Here is a 24,401-nt window from a genome sequence, read left to right on the forward strand (position 1 = left end):
AAATGAATACAATCCAACAGCATCACAGACTCCAGCCTCCAAAATGACTCTACAGTATTATATACTAGTACTATATACAGCATTATAACTTTCCTGAAGGTGGGATTTATTGCAGGTGTATTAGACTGCATTAGCTAGGTATGCTAGCCACTAAATGTATAAAGCTGGCTTAAAGGATTCTTCAGTTATGGTGTTTCAACAAAAAAGGAAGTTAAAATGACATACCTCCAATTCTAAGAATATGAAAAAAATAACTAGTGACAAGATGTCTCCTAATTCGATGAAAAGTCATTTCAGATGTCCACATCACAGTGCTGCAGTTGACAAATTGGCTTCAATTTGTATTTACTGAGTAATGGGGGGGGGGAGTAAAGTTCAACTAAAGATAAAAGAAATGATGTCCAAAATTTCAACATGTTGGTCACGTGACTAAGCTTGTGACAATGTCTGAGTATCAGTGTCAAAAGTCAATCACCCCCAAGAGTCAAAGTTACTGTCCTTAAATGTGTTACAAAGGCTTCTAGATTAATAGAGGATTTAGAGGCAGAATAACAAGCTAAAACCAAAACACTCCCTCTTACAATACATCATAAAACTGAAGTCTGACAGTATGCGATGTTCATGCTTACAAGCTGATATAAGAGTCAACAGAAGATCAGTGCAAAGGTTCACTGATAGACAATGTTGCTTAGTTGGTATTGAAAAGATAATTTCAAGAGCTACTATTTATCTAAACAATCATAAAAAAGGGTCAGGGGAAAAAGACAACCAGAGTTTAATTATTAAAAGTAGCTTGTAAGACATAGCTGTACCTCACATACTGTCAACATTATGGACCAAATTCACACACAATGTGGACATGCACTAAAGCCGTGTCAACTCAACATAAAATCTCTTATTCCTCCTATTATCTTTGACCCCATATAATATTTAACATATAAGTACTTGAAATAACAATTTTACACTTTTTCTCATTTGGGGGTCAATCTGTTTAATTTATAAAATGTACAAGAATATAATCATTTCACACACATTTGTTAAGGCTGATTTTCAGGTAATTACCACATGCACTATTATAATATTTAGGCCCCTAACCTGCCATATCTATACTTGAAACCCTGGATATTCACATTTTCTGCCAATGAGGTTTAGTTGTGGTTATTCGGCAGTGACAGAAACAGAGGAGTCTTCCGCTGTGGAGGTGATGAGACTCTCAAAGTCGGGAATGGACGCGTTAAATATGGAAAGTCATAAAGGTTTCTTCCCTCAAAATCTTGGATGTTTCCCACTACATTGAGTCGCTCCTTTTGGCCTGAGTGTCCAAGTGTAGGATTGCTTAAGTTATAATATATAATATATTCAAGTAAACATGTATCTGAAGATACTCCATGTTTTCGCCTGTTTCGTACGCTTTGTGGTACAGGATGTATGGGAAGAGTTGGTCCGGGGATTGCAATTTCTTTACAATCCAGCTCTCATATGACTGTGGATGAATGTCTCGCCGGACAAAATATATATCAAACAAACCGCAGAAAATATATGGGCAGCATTTGTTTTTCACATCGTACAGCTTGGGTAAGAAACTGCTGAAAAGGAAGTGTACCTTGTGAGGAGAAGTAAGAAAAAAACGTTCACAAGTTTAATTTAAAACAGCTTAAAGATCTTTCCGGATCAACAGAAGGATTTAATGGTGATTTGCACAATTTTCTATATTTGGGAGGTAGACATATTTGATCTAAAAGGGGTATTTAAATCAAAAAAGAGACAAAAAGTTAGTGTAAATGACTTTCATATTCATGAGATTTAGAGCTGAGGTCACTTGAGGAATTAAAAAATATGTTAGTAAAATTAGGTTATTGAAACATGACGTAACGCTTCATAGTCCGTCCGTTCCTGAGATTAGTTTATTTTTAAAAACAAGCTCCATGAATGAAATGTTGCATCTTTGTAAACAATCGTCTTGTTCTACAGTGACTGATGAGGTTAGAGTTTGATTTCCCTAGCACCGATCGCTCTGTAGATTTCCTCCGTCAGGGGAACGTACGACTTCTTCTCCGAATCTAAAAAGTACAGAGGATCTTCGATGTGAGCCGGGTCGAATCCCTCCTCCACCAATTTCACTTTCTTCATCTTGAACGTCCCAGTCATCTCCAGGCAGGGCTACAAGACACATAGGGGGATCTTTAAAATAGTTTTCTCTTATATTTGAAAGCAAACAACGAAACAATGAATGACACTCGAGGGACGCATAATGAGCGTATCGGGTAACAGCCAGGAGTCACAGATCCACATTTCACACCTCACACATGCAGGCAGATGACTCTATTTGTAACACCACAGAAGTCTCATGTTAAGCTATAACATCCAGCCAGTTCCTCGCAGTGAAGTGTACATATTTTAAATTTGGGAAAACAAGAGCACTGATAGTAGATCTGTTATCGGTAACATCAGACATCCTGACTCTCAATTGCAACATGGGTTAGGTATCAGATGTGGTGTAACAATGAAGTTTCTTAAATAAAAAATAGTAAGTAAATAACAGTGATGTTTGAAATGGCTTTCATACAAAAGGTTACATATATTGCTGCATAATATAATGCACTAACCCGATGATCACATATAATTTCATTGATGTAGACATAATACTTTTCGATTAATATTATTGTTATTTTTAAAGTATTATTTCCAAGGTCAACAACATACTTGAAAACTCAATAATGTTTCATATCTAACTTCACTACTAAGAGCCTTGTCTTATACGGTTTTATATTTTTGACTGATGATCAGTTCCAGCCCCTTTTGGGAGAAATATCTGTGAATAAAAAGGATTGTATTTCTACCAAAGAATGCAGAGGAGTTGAGGGCATTATTTCAGACCTGAGTAGTGTCTGTCGTTCTCCTTACAGAGTACAGCCACAACGACCTCCAACAAGTAGAGCTTGTTTGCTAGATAAGAGGCGATGCCAAATACTATTGATTGTAAAAGTCTTTAAATCTTACTAAACCAGATATCCAAGTTTAAAAGGGTGGCCTGATCTGAACAGAGAGGTTCAGAAACAAACAAAAGAGGTCAAATCGAAACCAGGTTGGATCATGTTTGACCTCACAAGACAGAAGGTGCATGGGAAAAGTCAGAAAAGCATATACATATATGTATTTACCTGAATCCTGATGAATCGAGGTCTTGCGTAGGCGGGGAGGTAGTTGACGACCTGCTTGTAGGCGTGCAAACAATCAAAGTCTTCTTCTTTCAGAGTGACAGCTGCCATGCCGATCCGCCCCTCGTGACCTTAACACACAATTTAATTAAATACTTCCAGAAAATATGAAAAAGCAACAAGTGGAATACTGCATTTATCCTCGTCGTCTACACTACAATCTGTAAAATGTGGTTTTGTTAAGTGTTTTTACCTTCAACTTTAACACCGTAGACATTTGCCTCCAAAATGCTGTTAGCCAATGTGAGAATATCTGCAACCTCTGATGTGGCAACGTTTTCTCCCTTCCATCTGCAACAACATCAACCATCATGAATTAAAATAAGAGACACTTGTGCAACATGTTATCCCAAATTACTTGACCTGGCTAGCACCAGACATTAAGAAACTGGAATTGCTGACTCACAACTCAAGCTGCAGTTTACAGTTGCATCAAATTGTCAAACTTGGCATATCAATTATTGAGTTATTGCCAATAACGTGTTTTGTGAGGTCACAGTGACCTTTGACCCCCTAATCCTTCTTTATCGGTAGAGTCCGGGTGGATGTTTGTGCTAAATTTGAGGAAATTCCGTCCAGGTGTTCCCAAGATATTTCGTTCACGAGAAAGAGATAGACATGAGATCAGTGGCTTTTGACCCCCAACATAAGTTCCTTTTTAGGCTGGTAGAAATGCCTTAAAACTAAGAAGATGCAGTATCTGGATTTGTGTGGAAATTAATGGAAATAAAGCTTATAATGTATAAATGGGGGGTAAATGGTAGATTGCACTATGTCCAGTCTTTACGACCCCTCAAAGCGCTTTACATTTAAAAGTCATCATTCACCCATTAACACCTCATTCTCACAGAGCAATGTGCCACTTGCTCAAGGAAGCTAACATTCACACACCGTTGGCGATGCCATCGGGAGAAACACGGGGTTAAGTATCTAGCCCTGGGATACATCAACACATTGACTGCAGGGGCTGGGAGCAAACAGTTGCTAGGGGCAGTCCAAAGTTAGAAATTATGTAACTGCAACCCTCCAATTCAGCCAGTATTATAAATGTGAAGAAAGAAAATTAATTGACTCTTTTAAATTGTATGCAGGTTCGAGGTATCTTCCCAAAAAATGAAGGGTATCTCCACACAGAGCTGTTTAGATCTGATGTATCCGTGCTGAAACGTTTAAAATAAAACATACTATTCAGAGACAAAAAACTAACACATCAACACAAAGTGAGTTGCTACTTGCCTGAAAGTGTCACCCACTCGATCCATAAAGTACACAAAGTTCATCTCATCAAACCGGAGTAAATCTCCGGTGTTGAAGTACAGGTCGCCTTTTTTCCTCACGTCACGCAGCCTCTTCTTCTCGGTCTGCTGATGGTTGCCAGCGTATCCAACGAAGGGAGACCTCTGAGTGATCCTCCCCACCATGAGCCCCGTCTCACCTGACAACAAGATGCATTCAAAATGTCAATCACAGTTTCCCTGAGACTCGAGGTCACGCTATTGACCTACTATTGAGCTACTTTTTTTTTTCTACAATTTGCTTGATTTTATTCGACTAATTGAGAAATAGTTTGCGGTTTTAAGTCAACGATGAGGAACTGCTGGTCTTATGTCAAAGAAAGTGCAATAAGAAAATAGATACGTTTTTTCAACTGTGAATGTGTCTCACCTGCGATTGCCTCGATACACAGACCCTCAGAGTTCCTCACAGGTTCCTCCTTCTCAGTGTCAAACTTGATCAAAGTGTACGGGAAGAAATACTAGAAGAGAGAAAAAGTTATTCAGTAAGAGTCATATTGTGTCGGACAACTTTAACAGCCACGCTAGCATCTAGATGATGTACTTAGACACAGTGGGGATTTCAGCAACATGCTGATACTAAGGAGGTATAATGTTAACCATGTTCAACATCTTAGTTTAGCGTGATAGCATGCTAACATTTGCTAGGTAGAACTAATAACAAAGTGCTTTCGGCTGATGGTACCAACATTAATATTGAGGTTATTTGGAATCTGAAAATGTATACCAAACTGATGGTGGCACAATGGAAAAAGTTAAAGAATGACCAACATAAAACATATCATGCAAATCACAAAAAAGTCCAAGGCACTCTCTTTTCAACAGTTACTAGAGTATAAACGATGTTTATAGGTCTAACATGACTAATGCCATATCAAAAAAATATACCCTTGGAGCTTTCTTGTGATTTTCAGTGTCTACATGTAGGCTTATCCTTATCCAAAGAACACTTCAAACCAAATTTTGAGTTCAGGAAATGGTGCTAGCGATTAAGGAAAAAACAGGGGATAAATAAGCAGTCTTATTAGGATTAATCCTTTGGAAAACAAGAATGTCTGCACAAGTTTTCATGACAAATTATCTCATAGTTATTAAGATGTTTCAGTCTTTACTAAAACATTGCTGCAAACATATTCCTCTACGTACCCTGTGGACGAAATTGACCCGCCCCACGGCTCCGATCTTGGGCGTGTAGTTGATGAAGCCGATATTTCCCTCGGTGGCAGCGTACAACTCTCTGACTTTAATCTCCCCGAAGCGATCCAGAAACTCTGTCCAAATATCAGTGCGGGCTCCGTTACCGATGGCGACCTTCACTCCGTGGTTCCTCTCATTGTCTTTCTGCAAAAAGTAAGATTTGAGTCAAACAGGGACATAAAAAGCTTCATAATTTCCATCAAATGTATACTTTAACAATTGAACAAGCCGTTTGAGGTCACTTTTACCCTGGGTGTGTTGCAGAGGTAGCGCATTGTTTCCCCGATGTACTGCATCACGGTCACATTGTACTTCCTGCAGTCGTCCCAGAACTGAGAGGCAGAGAACTTCCTCTTCAGAACAATAGTTATACCTGCAAATACATAAATACAAGTATACATCGGCTTCTTAAATGGCCAACACTTGTCTGTGAGTGCTTTTCAGTTTGAGGAGGATTATATTACCTCTATCGATGGCTCCCACCATCCCGATGAGGAAGCCTGCGCTGTGGTAGAGCGGCAGGTTGATGTAGAAGATGTCCTCTGATGTGATGCCACACGCTGCCTGGACGAAGGAGGCGGCCCAAACCCTCTCATGGGTGACAACGGCTGCTTTAGGCAAACCTTCAGAAGTCAAAGAATACAGTCATCTCAGGTTCTTACATAAAACAGGCACAGCTAGTACAATACATTTTAAAAAGGAACATCACACTCTAATTTGCTTTTTTGGGGTTTCCCTTTCCTGTAGTGTGTTACATGGGGCGAAGCCTGCGAGCTAGTTCAGGCAGTCAACTCGAGCACTTATGCTGCATTCATACATAATGCCCCCTTGCCACTCTACAACCAACCAAACAGAGTCTCCTTAATATGCCGCTCTATTTAACCTGCCAGATATCTCTCCATGCTTTGCTTGCTGCTGCTATTGCTGCAGCAACCTCTACGTCGCTGCTGCTTGCCTGCCCCACCACCACCCCAGCTTCCACCCAAGCTTCCACCTGTAGGCTCGGGGGTTAGTTATTTAATCATCACTCATCGTGCTATGTATATCTATGGAGTGATGATGCCCGAGCCTAGTCGCCAAATTCAACTATATACTGCTTCTAATAAACATGTTAAAGGAACACGTGAGTTGTCTGACTGAAATAGGTTTTTTGTGCGTGTAATTGGTCTGCAGAAGCTGAAATCCCCCGAGAGGGAGTTTCTCTTCCTGACACTCACCACCCTGCCTGAAATGCCTCCATTGGACTCCTTTTTTAAATACCGTAACATAGTGACATCACTATGGAACACTCTCAATTCTATTGGCTAGCGCTCCAACACATTGTAAGTGATAAGCTAAGGGGCCAGACATTTCTGACACATCTCTTATAACAACAGACACGGCCGGCTAACCAATCAGAGCATTACATTACATTACATTTAGCTGACGCTTTTATCCAAAGCGACTTACAATAAGTGCATTCGACCAACAAAATACAAACTTGAAGAAAACAGAATCATATAAGTACATCAGGCTTCATAGAGCAAAACATTTCAAGTGCTACTCAACTGGCTTTAGGTAAGCCAGCCCTTTATTAGTATATAAGTGCTTTGTTAATAGTTTTATCGCTCGAAGTGGAGTCGAAAGAGATGAGTTTTCAGTCTGCGCCGGAAGGTGTGTAAGCTATCTGCTGTCCTGATGTCAATGGGGAGCTCATTCCACCATTTTGGAGCCAGGATAGCAAACCCACGTGTTTTTGCTGATGGGAACTTGGGTCCCCCTCGCAGCGAGGGTGCAGCGAGCCGTTTGGCTGATGCAGAGCGGAGTGCACGTGCTGGGGTGTACAGTTTAACCATGTCCTGGATATAGGAAGGGCCAGATCCATTCGCAGCATGGTATAGAGTGGTGTGGGAGAATTTAGGAAGGTTGAAGACCAGGCGAGCAGATAGGGTTCTTGTTGACACTATGTCACGGAAGTAAACAAAGGAGTCCATTGGAGGAATTCAGGCAGGGGGGGGGGGGGGGGGGGGGGGGGGTGAAAGGGAAACTCTCTCTGAAGGGAACCCTCAGCAAAAGGAAAACCCCTCAAAAGCAGTCAGGATTACTTGCAGGATATAAAAGTGCATCAGTTTTAGCTACAGGTGTTTCAGAGGAGTTCCTGGTGTACCTGTGGTGCCCGATGTGTAGATGTACAGAGCAGTGCTCTTGATGGTGACGTTGGCCCGGAGGTCCCGGGACATTGGCTGATCCGAGGCATGGGAGATCTTGTCAGACAAAGAGTTGATTCCCGGGGTGCTGCAGGCCTCTGACAGGAGGAACACACTGATGCCTTGCTCCGTCAGCGTCGGTAGAACCTCCTCCACAGCGCCCTGCAGCTCTGAAACACAGAGAAGTATTCAAGTTCTGCACAACAATGTCAGAGCGCTGTGTTGCGCAATGCAGCACATGTAGGCTTGGATCGGGTTACCTCACATCCCACTGGGACATGAGCACATGGTGCAGGATATTCAGCCTAAATGTGTGTATTTCTCTTGGGGGGGAACTCTAGCTCTAAAGTGGGAGAGCGGAGAAACAAGTTCTCAGAGTGCCTCGAATGAACCCAGCATCCAGGACTGAATGTACAGTGAAGTAACTGAAACCATATGGGAGTGATTCAACTACTGTTGGAGATTAGGACTGGGTGATACAACTCATTATTATCAAATGTGGCCTTTCATATAATAACAGTTAACACATCTTTCAGTTTCTATCGTGTTCATTTGTTTTAACTTCTCACCGGTAGTGCAGACTAAAACAAACTGATAATTAACAGCCTGTAATCTGTAGGAAAAGGTCTTCATAAAGGCTGATTAGAACCTCTACAAACGCAATATGTAGCCTTATTGTTGATGAGAATATTCAAATCAAAGTGTCTTTGGGTTGTAATCCATCAGAGGAAGATCAACTCAGATCTGTTAATTAGGTTTAAGTAGCAGCACAGTAGCAAACAAGTTTTACAATGTTCTAAAACGGTGAGTAACCCCAATAATTAAATGACAGGGCGTAATAGCGCTACAGAACATCGGGCCCAGTTTGTAATGTTAAGAAAGTTGTGTGTGTGTGTGTGTGTGTGTGTGTGTGTGTGTGTGTGTGTGTGTGTGTGTGTGTGTGTGTGTGTGTGTGTGGGTGTGTGTGTGTGTGTGTGTGTGTGTGTGTGTGTGTGTGTGTGTGTGTGTGTGTGTGTGTGTGTGTGTGTGTGTGTGTGTGTGTGTGTGTGTGTGTGTGTGTGTGTGAGAGTTAAAGGTTCAGGAAGGAGAAGCATACAGTACATAGTGTGTGTAAAATATTAATAATCATAGGATATTAAAAAATCTCACAACTCATGTTATTTTTCATTCTCTAATAAAGTTACAACCCAAAGTAGGAATGGTTGGTTTCTCAGGCTCAATTCAAAACATAGGAGCTACCTTTGCAGTCTGCTGTCTGTTGTGTACCTGAAGAAAACTTAAAGGTCACTACGTTGATAAGATCATCTTATTATCTTATCAAATGTATGTAAATTGCATGGCTTTCCTGCAAGGTAAATACAGCTGTCAGAGGGAAAATACAGTAATGAAGTAGGGCTGGGTAATATGGCCAAAATCTTAGATCCACAAATCTGAATATCCCAGAGAATTTTCCAGTAATTCGATCAATAAAAAGAATATGTGAAATTATCATTATGTTACTTTGGTACTAAACATGTAGTATAATGAATTAGCATACAATCAAAGTACTGTACTACTTAGTTCAATCATCTCCAAACTGTGATTGGAGCACAGTATTTGAGTAAAGGCAACACTGGAAGTTGCACAAAATGTAAACACTGAAAGTACTTGTTGGCCTTTGTACTTTGCACTATTGTGCACGCTTACAGATTAACTGGAAAACCCCCACTCTCATTGTATGCGCCCCCCTGACACCTTTTTACCATCTTTCTGCAACTCACCTTCAGAAGCAATGATCACTTTTGCCCCGCAGCAGGAGAAACAGTGCAGCAGAGACTTTGATCGGATGTTAACGTTGAGCAAAGCAGCCGGACAGCCCAGCTTGGCCAAACCGAGCCAAGTCCAAATGAAACTGGGCTCGTTGACCAGAAACAAGGCGACCGCATCCCCCTCCTTCAGCCGGGCTTCAGTCTGCAGAGCCCGGGCCACCTTGTTGCTCTGTTTATCCACCTCTCCATACGTATACTCCCGCCCTTCAAAGTGCACAAAGATCTTATTCGGATGGCTCTTCACTGCATCCAAAAAGCAGTCCAAGACGCTGTAAAACTGTTTGCCTTTCTTGTACTTGGTGAGCCTGATGCCGAGTTTAATGCTCCTCAGGATGTACGCGTAGTCATCGCCTAAGTACGGGAAAAGTGTCCTGATGAAGGAGAGGGACAGAAGAGCCAGTCCGGCTAAAACGGTGAACCAAATGTACATTTTTGCAGAGACCACGACGCAGGAGGCATGTGTCACGGAGAGGCAGAGACATGCATTTTATTCATGTGAAGTATGTGACAAGGTTCACCCACTCAACCCGGGGCGGTGCTCAACTTTGTCCCGCTGACCCCTCCTTCATTCCGGAGTGTTTTCTGGTTGCCAGACCGGTTGTTTTTCTCAGTACCGTGAACTGATTTCACGTTCATTTATATCCAAATTCATTGCTATTATCGTGTTGGAATATTCTCCAGCTATGCTGCACAAACACAGGGGCTGGAGAAGGTTTATTATTGTGGACAACGATGTTCCCTTAAACTTAAGTCTATGCAGGCTGCTACTACGATATGTTTAGCCACTCCTAATATCAGCCTGTAAGGCCACGGTTTTTATCAAATAATTCAGTTAATGCTGAGATAACTATTAACACATGTCTGTGTATGTGAGTCTGTGGGGACTAGCCTTACGTTGCTGACAACAAACTACAAAACAGCTGCCTCATAAACTGTTTATCCCACGAGCTGCATCGATTGCTTGTTAAAGTGTCGCGAGACCAACGCATAGTTCTGAAGTTCTGACCTTTATATATATACAGTCTATGGTTGGTTCTGACACGTGCTGGGTACCTCGGGCTGCAGCTAGCAGGATGTATTTATTTAAATATACACCGCGGTGAATTTAGTTTTAGGTTGGATATTCGACGGACATTCGCGGACCCGCCAACAGCGTCAGTTTAACAGGGAGATCTTCTCCGCGAAACGAGGCTTTCACTTAGGGACCATCAACAAATGACTTTTACAATTAGACAAGAAAAATGTTCTTTTTAATAAATCGACAGCTTCTCGATCGTGTGAATGTGAAGCAAATTCACTCTAGAGCATACATTTATTGAACACACCTCTTTTTATTTCATTTTAATACTTTAAATACGTTTTATTAATATTTTTGATGGGAAAATGTGCTTATTTATTCAATACCTTCCAGGTCATGTGACCTAATGACTCAACATCAATGCTGAGTCAAAGAACTACACTTGCTGCATAGGACACACCTCTTTTTATTGCATTTTAACACTCTAAATATTTTTATATTAATATTTTGATGGAAAAATGAGCTTATTTCTTCAATACCTTCCAGGTCATGTGACCGATTCGCTCAAAATCAATGTTGGGTCAAAGAACTACACTGGCTGAATAGGACACACCTCTTTTTATTGTATTTTAACACTCTAAATATTTTATATTAATATTTTTATGGAAAAATTAGCTTATTTCTTCAATACCTTCCAGGTCATGTGACCGATTCACTCAAAATCAATGTTGGGTCAAAAAACTACACTGGCTGCATATGACACACCTCTTTTTATTGCATTTTAACACTCTAAATATTTAGACACATTTATGCATTTAACCTCAGTCCCTTTTAGAGTTTTCACTAAATGACATTAAACAGGCTGCTCAGGAACAGAAACTGTAATTGCAGTTTAAAGTCTGATTTGGAAATATAGTTTATGTTATAAGTTTGTAAGCTGTATTTACATTTTTCATCTTCATATTCTCCCCCTACAACATGCACCTAATCATCTTGGGTTATAATACTTCATGTCCTTTGTCCTTCACCTCACTCTTTACCAATTTAGTCCATGCTTTACTTTCTGACAATATTTACCTATTCCATTGTTACAATTAAAATGCTGGAGAACAATTTACACACTTTGAACATAGTAAGTCTTAGAGAAACTCACATTTCCCTGTGCGTCTTTTTCCTGTTGGTCCACTTTTCTTTTCTTCACCTTTGTGGCAGGTGGGCTCTTGGGGTTGGGTAGTGTTTTTGGTGGATTGAAGTACTTGGACTTGGACTTGGTGTGACCAGCAGAACTTTCCCACTTGTTCCACTGTTCCTCGTGGTCATCATCTGGCCTGCTAGTTTGTCCAAAGTTTTTGTCCAGAATATGCATTGGCAGATTGTGTTCCTCAATGTGCTCTATCTTCCTTGTATTGAGGCATACATTTTGGAGACGAACTCAGCTGGTCTCAAGTACTTTTTTTTAAAAGGATGGAGTGTTTGACCAACCCATACCAGAGCTCAACATGGCAGTTGGTATCCCTGGTTTTATGACTTCCATCTTTTTTAGAGGTACCTTTTCTATGTCGCAAGTCTCGCGACAGATCCCCAAGCAACAAACCACTCCACAATGGGAAGATCCCCATGTAGTTTTTTAACAGTGCATCAATGACACCAGGACAGAGGTAGTGGTTTTTTACATGAACAGCATCATCAGAGAGAATGTCACTCTCTGCTTGGTCCCGCCTGACTTGAAAAGCTTGTGTAAAAGGGGACTTTCCAATAATGCTATGAGCATTTGTTTCCATTTTGCTTTCCTCCTCTCCCATTACATGTCCACTTTCCTCCAGTTTCAAGTCCCGAGTTTGCAAAATGCACTCGTCGAGGTACATTTAGCTCTGTTTCACCGAATGAGTGTACTCCTCTGCATCAAAAAACACACACATGATAAAAAACATCAAGGGCTTCCTGCATACTTGTGCAGTTCAGGATGTACGCAAAACAGAATGTTTTGTTTCATGATATGAGCAGAGCACAGATGCAGCACAGTGAAGTTAGGAATCAGTTCAGTTTATCCAGACACTATCTCAAATGCTCTGTCAAGGTACACTGACATATTTTCCCTGTTAAAAGACAGAAGCACACTGTTTATCAGAGCCCAACTATATAATCTGTCTCAACCTGTGCTATCTTTCTTTTTGTTATGTAAGACAACTTTCTTTTAAATTCCATGAGCCAATGGGAAATAGATTGAATGGAATGGCTGTTGGTGATCAGGCAAGGGAGGCTTATCCTTACCCATTCCGGGCAAAACCAAAGCATAATACAAGACCCGCTTATTTTGATCAGGAATTTTCTGTATCACGCTGCCTGTGGCATCAAGGTAGAGAGTCGTAGGTGTTGGCTTTTTCAAGTGCTCAGTCAATATCTTTATTCCAGCATCTGTGTATAAATGTACAGCAAACGGATCAATTTGTAGGTGCTGAAGATAGCCTTTTGATGATGCATGACTGCTGGTCTTTTTGATTATTTTTTTATTCAACATGAGTTCAAGCATCATGTCATCGTGGAGCCTTGCACTTTTCTTCACTTCAGAGGATATTTTCTTTAACACGTCTTTGGTGAGGCTTCTGCTTATGTTACCAGCCATTATTTCCTCTACTGGTGTCTGTCTTAACATAGTGTATAATTTCTGACACCACTGGTTAAGGCTTTGGAAATTGTTCCTCTTCTTGTGTATTTTCCTAACCCTAACCCTAACCCAACATTAATTTTGAGCGAATCGGTCACATGACCTGGAAGGTATTGAAGAAATAGGCTCATTTTTCCATCAAAAATATTAATATAAAATATTTAAAGTAATAAAATGCAATAAAAAGAGGTGTGTCCTATGCAGCCAGTGTAGTTCTTTGACCCAGCATTGATTTTTAGTGAATCGGTCACATGACCTGGAAGGTATTGAAGAAATAGGCTAATTTTTCCATCAAAATATTAATATAAAATATTTAAAGTTTTAAAATGCAATAAAAAGAGGTGTGTCCTATGCAACCAGTGTAGTTCTTTGACCCAGCACTGATTTTGAGTCATTAGGTCACATGACCTGGAAGGTATTGAAGAAATAAGCAAATTTTTCCATCAAATTATTAATATAAAATATTTAAAGTAATAAAATGCAATAAAAAGAGGTGTGTCCTATGTAGCCAGTGTAGTTCTTTGACCCAGCATTGATTTTTGAGTGAATCGGTCACATGACCTGGAAGGTATTGAAGAAATAGGCTCATTTTTCCATCAAAATATTAATATAAAAATATTTAGAGTGTTAATATGCAATAAAAATAGATGTGTCCTATGCAGCCAGTGTAGTTCTTTGACCCAGCACTGATTTTGAGTGATTATGTCACATGACCTGGAAGGTATTGAAGAAATAAGCTAATTTTTCCATCAAAAATAATAATAAAACGTATTTAAAGTATTAAAATGCAATAAAAAGAGGTTTGTTCAACAAATGCATGCTCTAGCGTGGATTTGCTTCACATTCACTCGATCGGGAAGCTGTCGATTTATTAAAAAGAAAAATGTTCTTGTGTAAGTGAAAGCCTCGTTTCGCGGAGAAGATCTCCCCGTCGTAATGCAGCCAGCAGCAGGGGAAACTGACGCTGCTGGCGGGTCCGCGAATGTCCGTCGAATATCCAACCTAAAACTAAATTCACCGCGGTAAATATACTTGTTGCATGTTTATGCATAACAAGCGTTTGTGCACAAAGCAACAGTTTTTATTAAATCCACAGCTGACTATGGTTTAGACTGTGGTGTCTGTTTTTGGAATAAACTTTGCATTTGCATTCTCTTTCTGTAGTAACTAACTAGTAAGCTATAATGTACTTATTATACTGTTGAGACAAAATGTATTAGCACCTGCTATAAAAGATCCTGTTGCTGCATTGCTGTTACACATATTATAGTCTTCTGTGGTGTTTTAAAAAGATATGATAGTTTGAAACATATTAACCCCCACAATCCTGAGTCTCTACCACCGTGAACGTGGATTGAATCAGATGATAAAAAAGGAGAGGAAGTTTTGTTTTGCACTGATTTACACATGCGACACCTCCAGGTTAAACCCGTTTACTGCGGTTGTATTATTCTGATAATAATTGCAGAAAAGGACATTAAGTTCCAGCTGCAGAGACTGAAATCCACTTATTTATATTCATATCAGAAGTCATAACAACTATGGACGCACTGCTAATGGCAACCTATACTATAAATCCGCAAACTGAGCAAGGGGTGGGGGCGTACTCTGCTTAAACTGAGCTGTTTATCTGCTTAATTTTGAGGAGGGGCCCAGCTACTAGTCTCACACACACAAATATCAAGTGGTGAGGGTCTAATGTTCTTGTAAAGCCTCTTTGCTTGGGTTGTCCCATAAGCAGGGCTAAAACTAGATTTGCAGACAATGAAATGTATGTATTCAAACCAACAGACCCATAACCAGAAATTAATACATTTAAACCTAAAACTGAGTTAATTTGCTAATTCTAAAGGTTGACGTCACAGAGACACAGGTCAAATGTACGTCACGAAAATAACCTGGGGCTTTCCTGCTGTGAGACTGAACTCCAAAGACTTAACATGACTTGAGAATTTAAATAAAACAAAGTCTTGAGTTTTGATCCAACTAAATCCCTGAACAATATATTTTACAGACACAGCTTTGAACACATATTTAAATACTATTAATTATTATTATATGGTCATAGCAATACAAAAAAGGCACTATGTTTCTGTACATACCTGCGTTATGCTGCTTTGACACTCACTTGTACAAATGTCACATATAAAGCCTAATCAAACACAAGGGAAGCCAAGAGAACTGCAAGTAGACACTGGAACAACACTGTGTGAAAGATACCAGACATTTGGTGTACATCACATCTCTATGTCCTTAAAGGGGAGGTGAAATTAAAGATACGTAGAAGAAGAGGACACTCTCAACACATAGGTGTGTTGCGATACAGGCCTTCCAGTATTGATTGACGATAACCTTGATATTTAAACTGGTGGGTTTATGATCCTAGTGATGCACAATGGTTAGCTGGTTTTCTTTTAAAGCAATAAAAACAGAGATGTTACTTATACTGTTGACAATTTACTCAGTTAAGAAATGCTGGAGAAACTAAGACCCCGGTCCGTCCACACGGAGACGAAAACGAACCGGATATCAAAAAAGTCTTCCGTCCACACGGAATCAGCTCAAGAAACGTGTCCGTCCACATGAGACCGCTCGACCCGCTGGAGACGCTGTAGTAGAGGGGTATTCAACTAAAATTCAACGAGGTCCAGTTAGAGAAAATCCCCCCATGCAAAGGTTCGGAACATCAAAATGTCTTACTTTCTTTATGAATTAGTGGGATATATATTGAAGTAGCCTGTAGCTTTATCAACGTCTGCATGTAATCAACAACTGACTGCCAATCAAAGAAAGAAAGTACAATTCATAAAAAACAATATTTATTGTCAATTAACATTTAACTATACAGTAACATGCTGTGGATATGTGTAATGTTCCTCTCGGGCTGCATTTAAAAATAAAATAGAGAAAATAAATAAAATAGCTTTTGAGATATGTGCATCTTAAAATTGCTTAATTTTAGATAAATAAGATAAAGTGTAGCAGCAGCTTGAGTTTCCCTTTTTCTTTGTTAACCGTTTCACATCATGACTTAACAGTTTCAGACGATTATAGAACAATATCAGTCTTTACACATCATAACAATTGAACAGTTTTAAAGTTTCTCTTTCTTTCCCTCTTATATTGCAGTCCCTCACTCACTTTTTTGTATTCAGTGCGAGAATTGAGCTGAGCTTGTCCTGCTTGGAGTTTAAATCTGGGCTGAAATTGTGTCAGGCCAGGGCCATTCTCATATACACATGCAGGTGCTCATTTTTTATTTGTGACCTCAGTTCTGACTTGAGAGGGAATGTTTGGTCAAACACTTTGTGTTTTGTCTCATAGTGGCGTTTTGGCACTTTTAATGAGCACCACGGTCTCTGAACAAATGAGACACACTGGTTCTGTGCTCCCAGTGGGCAGGATGAACATGAATGAGTCCGTCCACTCAGGGTTACAAGCTCTGTTCTCACTGTCCACTTTCCTCTTCTTGGAGAGCGCCATGTGTAATTATTTGTCTCTCCCTGTCTGCCGCTAACACACCTGTTCACTCTCCTCTCCGCTTATTTCTCTCCCTGTATCGCTCACTCGTCTCTTTCGCCCCTGTCGGCAGCGGTTAAAATAGAATCGCCACGTCAAAATTGAAATCCCCTATTAATATTGAGTATAGGTCCGGGTACGTATAGGTCGGTGGCTGGGTCCGGATCCGGACCGCGGTCCGCCTGTTGCCGACCCCTGCGTAGCAGGGTTTCCGTTAGCCGGTAATTACCGGTTTTTAGCTGGTAAAATGTATTAAAAGACGGTAAATTCAAAACCTGCCGGTCAAAATGTCTGGTAATAATTAGGGATGCTCCGATAGATCATTATCGGCCGATATTCACTCTTAATAGTTTGATCGGTGCTCTCTATAAAGGCCGATCAGGAGAGCTGGATCTGATCGATATGGACATTAACGCGAGTGAGATCAGATCAGCTGCTGAGTCTGACCGAGACACGCAGCTCTGCATGATCACCTGAAGCCCCGCCCTCTGTTTAGCGAGCTGCATGAGAAACTGACGGGCTGTCAGGAGAGAGAGGGAGGGAGAGGGGAAAAGAGAGGATCCGTTTCTCCCGTGTTATTATTCAAAGTTGATGTAAACTTTTCAATAATGTACGTTATCTACTACAAGTAGTTTGTTTGAATGTAATAATTATGTTGTTTGTTGTTTGTGGAATAATTTATTGAAAAATGAATCTGAATTTTTCGATCTGTTACTATTATAAACTGAAGCAATATAAAAATGAGCCCCGTGAACTGAGTTTTAAACATCAGCATATCTGCTCATAGTCCGGTAATTACCTGCGAACGGAAACTCTGCTACACAACTCTTATTATTAGTGAAATATGACCGGTAAGTTTCAAATTTGTCCGTTAAAATATATTCTCCCCGGACATTTGACCGGCGAGAAAAAATCCTAGCGGAAACCCTGCTGCGTAGTACATATGCCGGGCCTGTAAGTGGCACTGTACTTCTGCCACAAAATACACCAAAAGCAGCGAATAAGTCCCCCGAGCATGGTTGCCATGGTTGTCTGGTTAGTGCTAGATCGAAATATGTATGCTTTCTGAACAATTTAACAGTCCAACGTTTTTTTGACATGTGAAGAAAAACATTAGGGAGGAAAATTAAATATTGGTCTATGTAGTCTGTAATGCTTTCTCTCTTCGGTAATTGTTTTTCTTAATTTGTCGGCTGGTTACTCCGATAGGTGCTGGTAAATGTGCTTTAAATTAACTATTTTATATTTTCATGTGAATATGCAAACCTAATTCTGACTTAACTACACAGACCAGTTTTCAAGAGATGTTGGCTGAATGAATCATTTTATTAATTGTAGTGCTGGTGGAGCTGTTGGCCATTAGGAGGCGGGAAAACATCAAACAAGATGGATGCTGGCGTCCAATTCATCCGGGCCAGTTGACCTGCCCACCTGTAAAGATGTTAAATCTGACGTTTTATAAACAAATATAAATCGCCCAAAACATAAGCGCACGCTGATGCGCTTTCACACGCACAGACACACACAACCACTCATAAGCGCCACATGTAGGCTATCAACAACAGCCTGCCCTGGCCTCAGAGACAACGGCACAGTGAACTAATCACACTATCACTTTATCGAATTAATCGAGATTTCGAGGATGATGTATGACAAAAAAACGGTCTAATTTCATCAGTTTCGCCGTTACATCTCTTTGTTCTCTCTTGCCCTTTCTCTTTTGAGCGCCGCTCTTGTGCTTTGGTTTGCTGTACATTATAAATTCAACAGCTTCTACTGAAGCCTTCCGAGTAAATCACCAGAACGCCGACACCTCCTCATCACTCCACCGCTCCCATGTTTTTGTTGTGTTGCCATTGTTATTCTCTCTCCGTTGGTGCGCGGGGCTAATGCTAATGCTAATAAAGCTAATGTCAGCAAATACAATGGCAGCTTCACAAAACTTTTCAGAGTTTTACGGGGCGTGGTTTGCAATTCGCCCAGCCAATCAAAATTGGTACTTTTTTCTCCCCAGGATAGTACCACCTCTCTAGCAGGCACTAAAAATGGGATTAAAAGTTCTCGGAACTAAGTATTCCTCCGCAGAAAATCGGCCCTTTTAACAGGGTTGCCAACTCTCACGCATCTGGCGTGTGACACACGCTTTCACTCTCAATCTCACGCTCTCACTCTGCCCAAACTATTCTCACGCCAAAACAAGCAATCACAGACAGCAGTTAGTAAGATTGATTTCAGTAGTCACTTGTTTAGAAATACCGAAGACTAGAAACGGTTTTGAAAACTTTTGTCAGGTAGTGATCGTCTTCTCAATAGAACATCTTTGATCAACACACTCTCACTCCCTAAGCGTCCAATAGCGACGTTTGGTCAGTGTCCGTGGCGTCCAATTGTGACGCTCCTAGGCTCCTTCAGCGTCATAAAGGGACGCAAATAGCTTTCAACTGATTGCAATGTATTCCCATCTGCGTCGGGATTTGACGCTCATGGAAGCACGGCATTCGTTTATGTCGTCTGCCCTTAAAGGTAATGTGAGCGTCCATTCCCAGGAGTAAAGGATGGCAGAAGACACCACACTACCCAGAATCCCCAGCTATCGTTTGGACTACACCAGAGCCCTAGAGATACTAAGAGTTACGACACTCCCATAGACCTCCGTTGTAAAAAATGGCGGCGCCTACTTCCGGGGTATGGACATCGAAATAGTTCAACATATTGTCATTTGGGCGTTGGACCTCATTCACTTACATTGCTGAAATATCGAACTATTTTGAATTGTCAACTGTCTATATTGTATCAGAGGCCCTTTATGATGCTTATACTGGTCTTCATTTGTATATGCACAGCGTAATTATCTATATTTTATCTTGGTTGTCACAACCAATTTTGCTAGCATTGCCTGCTAGTTAGCTAGCGCGACTTCGTCAGCTTTGAAGGTAAGATTTCAGTAATGAATCGCTAGCAGCTTATATATCAATGATGCTGGGTAACTAACAAGCAGGATTTAGATTGATTATGTGTTTTTATTGTTATTTTGGTTTTTATCTGCTGAACCTGACCGTGTCAGCCATCCTTAGTCGGCTTTTTCTGTATGATATGACTTAACTGCTAGCACTAGTAGAAATGAGGTGGCGTTTGTGATAAATATTTCATTGCATTTTGGGATATACTAACATTTCATTATGTGACATGTTGACTGTACTTAGTTTTTTTTTTTGTACTGTTCCGTGTTAACTCATCTGTACTGTACAACTAGCCTAGCTCTACTTTTAATGCTTGATGGCATGCTAGGATAGATTCCTTTGTGTTGTAATATACACACTAGTTTAATGATTGTTCTTCAAAGGTATTATTCAGTCTTAAACAAATGATAGCCTACTGAATAGGCTACTCTACAGCAGTGAATGAAGGATGAGCCTAAAACATGGTCATGCATCCAAAATGTTTATTTTTAACAAAATAAACACAGTAAAAAAAATAATTAGCACTTTTTTTTTATTCAGCCTCATATGTCAGCCTCATATGGCTGCTGCTGGCGGAGGCTGCTGCTGCTGAAGGAAGAGGAGGCTGGAGGCTGCTGACGGAGGACCGGGAATGGAGATGCCAAGTACATCGCCTAGATGTTATGACCTTCGGTGCAGAGGTCTGTTGGGTCTTCTTTGCCTTCTTACTCTGACTCTTGCTGCCAAGATACCCTTTATGTTTATCCTTCCTCTCAGCCCTGATGCACTCTGATGCAATCCTTAATCTCAGCCTGATGTATGTTGAGAGGATTTTTTTCTTCAGGTCATGGCATGAGGGCAGGTTGCTGTCCAGCAACATGGCTTCTTGTTCCAGCTGTGACACTGCATTTGAGGACTCCATGAGGGAATCGCTCGTCCTCACACGGAACAGCTGCTCCACGTTCTGAACAAGGGTGAAAACCTCATCTGATGGACGGTAAAGTGCACCCCTTTTAAATTCTTTTAATACCAGCAGACCAGCTCTCTCATTTTCACCATCACTGACATTTTTCACTAGGGCACACTGGCATTTGTCACAAAGTGAGAAGCTGATGACCCTTTCACGATGTATCCTGCAAGGTGGTATAGCACACAGGACTCGGTTTTAGTGATGTCAGGTGGTGTTGTCAGGTCTCCTAGCTGCTCCACTCTCAGAACGTCAGGAGGACTGCAGCTGCTGTTCTGCGTGTCCAGGAAGTCTGCCAAGTGGTCTGATCCATCCTCCACGTAACTGCCAGTATGCACTGGCGATAGGGACTGGCCCACGGTGAGTGGTAAGCCACAACCTGTTTCCACCACGTAGTAGCACCAGCCAGCATGAAAATAAGGCATGAGTGGCCTGGGCTTTGTGGCCAGGTAGAGTTGTGTTCCCAAACAGCCTCCCTGTTCCCAGATGCAGCTCCACGCTAGGGGTGATGGACATCTCAACCAAGGTGAGCACACATTTCTTCTCCATCTCACTCATGCCATCTGCCTTCAGCCTCAGCATATCAAACACCTCCCCCAACACTCCTGGCTCCAGTTTGACGTGCTGCATCCTCCTCTGAATGGTCCTGATGTCAGGCAGAGGCATATTCATGGCTTGGAGGGTTTTATATCCTGTAGTGCCACAACAGAACCTTAGTTGTTTTGCTTTTTTCACGGTTTCTTTCCCCCACCGTATCCCACCTTTTTTTGATTGCCCAAGTGCTCTAATTTGGTCTGTGTTGAAGATTTTTTGAAACTTTAGATTAATCAAATTGTGTTTTGTTTTTAATGCCGAATGAATCCTCTTCTGGTTTACCAGAGCCCTCTCGGCTCTCTTTCTTAGTAATCTCTCCCTTCTCAGTTGCCTCATTAGATCCTCCACGTGAGCCCGGTCACAACTGGCCCTTGGCAGTCTGGTCCCTGGAGCACCTGACCCTGGCAAACTGGCCTCTTCATAGCTTACCCCTGACTGACTGGTTCCTGGCACACTGATCTCTGGTAAGGTGGCCTCTTGATTGTCGGCCCCTGACATACTGGCCCCTGGCAGTCTGCTGACACCTGTCTCACTCTCTCTGTCTGTGATGTCCCTTTCATTCCCTTGGAACTCCACCTCAATATCTCCCTGAATCTCTGTAACAATAACAAGGCAATTGCTATGTGTATGCTGCCTTTACATGTGCACCTATTGTCATTTAAGGGTACACTATACTCCTATAGTGACATTCATCTAAGTTCGTCTATTGGCAATGTTACAGTATGAAGAAATCTGTAGATTATGTACATGTGGTATATGAGTCTTCAGAGAATCCATGAACCCTGGTATTTTTGAAGCTGTATAATCTGAAAGTTGCATTAGGAGTGTAGTCTATCCTTGAATGATATAACATGGGAAACATTGTTAGCTTCATATATCATACCAATGTTTGATGTGCAGTAATAGGTGTGGTCATTATTCCTGACAGCTGGAGGCATACTCCTTGACGTGAATTTTCTCCTTTTCGGTTTAGGCCGATGTATAAATACTGTTGGAACAGCATCTGGCCTCAACCTCAAATTTCCTCCTGATTTGTTGCCAATATATTGGTCGTCTTCAAAGTGTACCTGTGGGTAGGTAGGTTTGATCAGTTTCCCCTGCACACTTCAAATGTCATTGAAGAGTCATAATTCTCTACACTTGGAAATATGATGCCCTTTAAAATGTTAATAAGTCATGTCACCTCTGTGAACATTACTTACATGACAGAGTTTTCTGCTGTTGTTGTCCTCTTTCAGACACAGGTTTTGTCTGTTGACCATTGCCATCCATCTACGTCCTTAGGGAAGCCATACATCCGGAACCCCTTCTCGGATCGATTAGAGCACCCAAATGCTGCACATCCAACCATGGTATGACAACTGATCTATTAAAATGCAATATAAACGAAAGTGCCATAATATTTATTGTGCAAACATTTTAACATGAATATTGCTATGTCCTCTGTTCAGTCTGCTCCCAACTGTATTCTCTCCCCTTATTCACCACTGTTCCTATTCTTGCTCTGCTTTTTAGGGCCCAGGAAACAGATGAAGAGGATGTCCCTTTCCAACACATCCTCACTCCCAGGTCGGCCTATGTTGACGTTATGTCAAGTCCCCTGCCGGCTTTTTCCAACGCAAGGGGGGGGGCCTTAGCGTCCATTTTCAACGCAAGGGGGGGGGCCTTAGCGTCCATTTTCAACGCAAGGGGGGGGGCCTTAGCGTCCATTTTCAGCTTTCCGGATGTCCATGTGCTTCTATGGACGCTCATGGAAGCACGGCATTCGTTTGTGTCGACTGCCCTTAAAGGAAATGTGAGCGTCCATTCTCATTGGATAGCGGAGAATTGTACACCCGGAAGTAAATATTCCCCTTACTGACGATTGATTTTACAGTGATATCTGCACTACTCATCGACTAAAAAACACCAGATTATCCTTGTTAATTACACAACATTGATTGGTTTAAATTGTGTGCAATGCTTTTGTATTTTTCCCCTTCGATTCGGAGAAACAAATCTTTTTTCGGAGTAAAGGATGGCAGAAGACACTACACTACCCAGAATCCCCAGCTATCATTTCTCCCTGCAGAAAAAGAAAACATGGCCGAACTTCGTTTTATTCTGGGTGTAAAATGCCTATTTTAAAGTTAGTTTTGGCCATTAAAATGCGTTTTGATGTCATTTGATGCGAGAAATATGAGTTGTTATTTCAGATTATGTGTGCAGTGGATGTACATGATCTTTAGTTTGCTAGTTATTACGAAGATTACTTCAGGAAATTGCGTCCAACGTTTTCATTGTTACCAAGGTGGTTGCTAGGGACGCTGCTATCGATATTATTTCTGTTATGTTGTGTAACTGTTTAATGGAGTTATCTTTATTGCTACCCCCTTCCCCGTCAATGTATAGTGTTGGTCCACAGCGCAAACATATTAGTTTAACAAAATCCGCATCTAAAGATACGTTATTTCCCCCTGTGCAATTCCAGTCTCACATCTCACAGCACATCGTCATTAACAAATACCGGAAACAGACCGAAAACATTTTTAAAAAATAAAATAATACCTTATTCCGAGTGTGCTTGCTTTTCTCTTTCAAAGTCATCACATAACGGCATTGTAATACCACGGTTCGGCTGCATTAAATATTACATATCTGCCGTAGTTCTGTATGTATAGCCCTGATGAGAAGACAAACATGAGGAACTGAAAACGTGACGTGGATCATAAATATATCAGCCATTACACAACATCTTACATTTCTTTTCACACAATACGTCTCCTTGTCGTATCAACACTAATTCGGCTCACTTTTATATTTGATCCAATTGGTAGATAGGCTGTATTTACACCATAAAGGTGCACAGATGATATAAAGAGACACCTGGTGGTTAAAGCATGTTATTGAATTTCATTATTTTTATTATTAGATATTAATAGGATCCCTATAAAGTATATTCATTACTCGTTATTCTCTACTAATAGTTAATTAAAGACTGTATATAATGACTATT

General features: G+C 40.9%; 1 protein-coding gene and 1 long non-coding RNA gene across 7 annotated transcripts; one reads left to right on the top strand and one right to left on the bottom strand.

Annotated features, from left to right (window-relative positions):
• Positions 1-758: 758 nt before the first annotated feature.
• Positions 759-10,134, bottom strand: LOC117447995 (long-chain fatty acid transport protein 2). The gene is made up of 10 exons (XM_034085036.2): positions 9,657-10,134; positions 7,857-8,066; positions 6,175-6,333; positions 5,959-6,083; positions 5,660-5,854; positions 4,884-4,974; positions 4,455-4,653; positions 3,412-3,509; positions 3,162-3,289; positions 759-2,160 (listed from the first exon to the last, which is right to left on the bottom strand). The coding sequence occupies exons 1-10, from the start codon at positions 10,132-10,134 to the stop codon at positions 1,984-1,986; spliced, it is 1,860 nt and encodes a 619-aa protein (XP_033940927.1). The 3' UTR covers positions 759-1,983.
• Positions 10,116-23,020, top strand: LOC117447996 (uncharacterized). 6 transcript variants are annotated; one of them, XR_011643466.1, is made up of 7 exons: positions 10,116-10,204; positions 20,407-20,546; positions 20,690-20,842; positions 21,734-21,870; positions 22,380-22,483; positions 22,645-22,758; positions 22,922-23,020. It is a non-coding gene; the product is annotated as an uncharacterized lncRNA (long non-coding RNA). The 6 variants fall into 6 exon arrangements; XR_011643467.1 differs by having other exon boundaries at positions 22,691-22,758; XR_004552305.2 differs by having other exon boundaries at positions 22,380-22,479.
• Positions 23,021-24,401: the final 1,381 nt, after the last annotated feature.

This window comes from Pseudochaenichthys georgianus, chromosome 6, assembly GCF_902827115.2.
Source record: "Pseudochaenichthys georgianus chromosome 6, fPseGeo1.2, whole genome shotgun sequence".
Classification (NCBI taxonomy): domain Eukaryota; kingdom Metazoa; phylum Chordata; class Actinopteri; order Perciformes; family Channichthyidae; genus Pseudochaenichthys; species Pseudochaenichthys georgianus.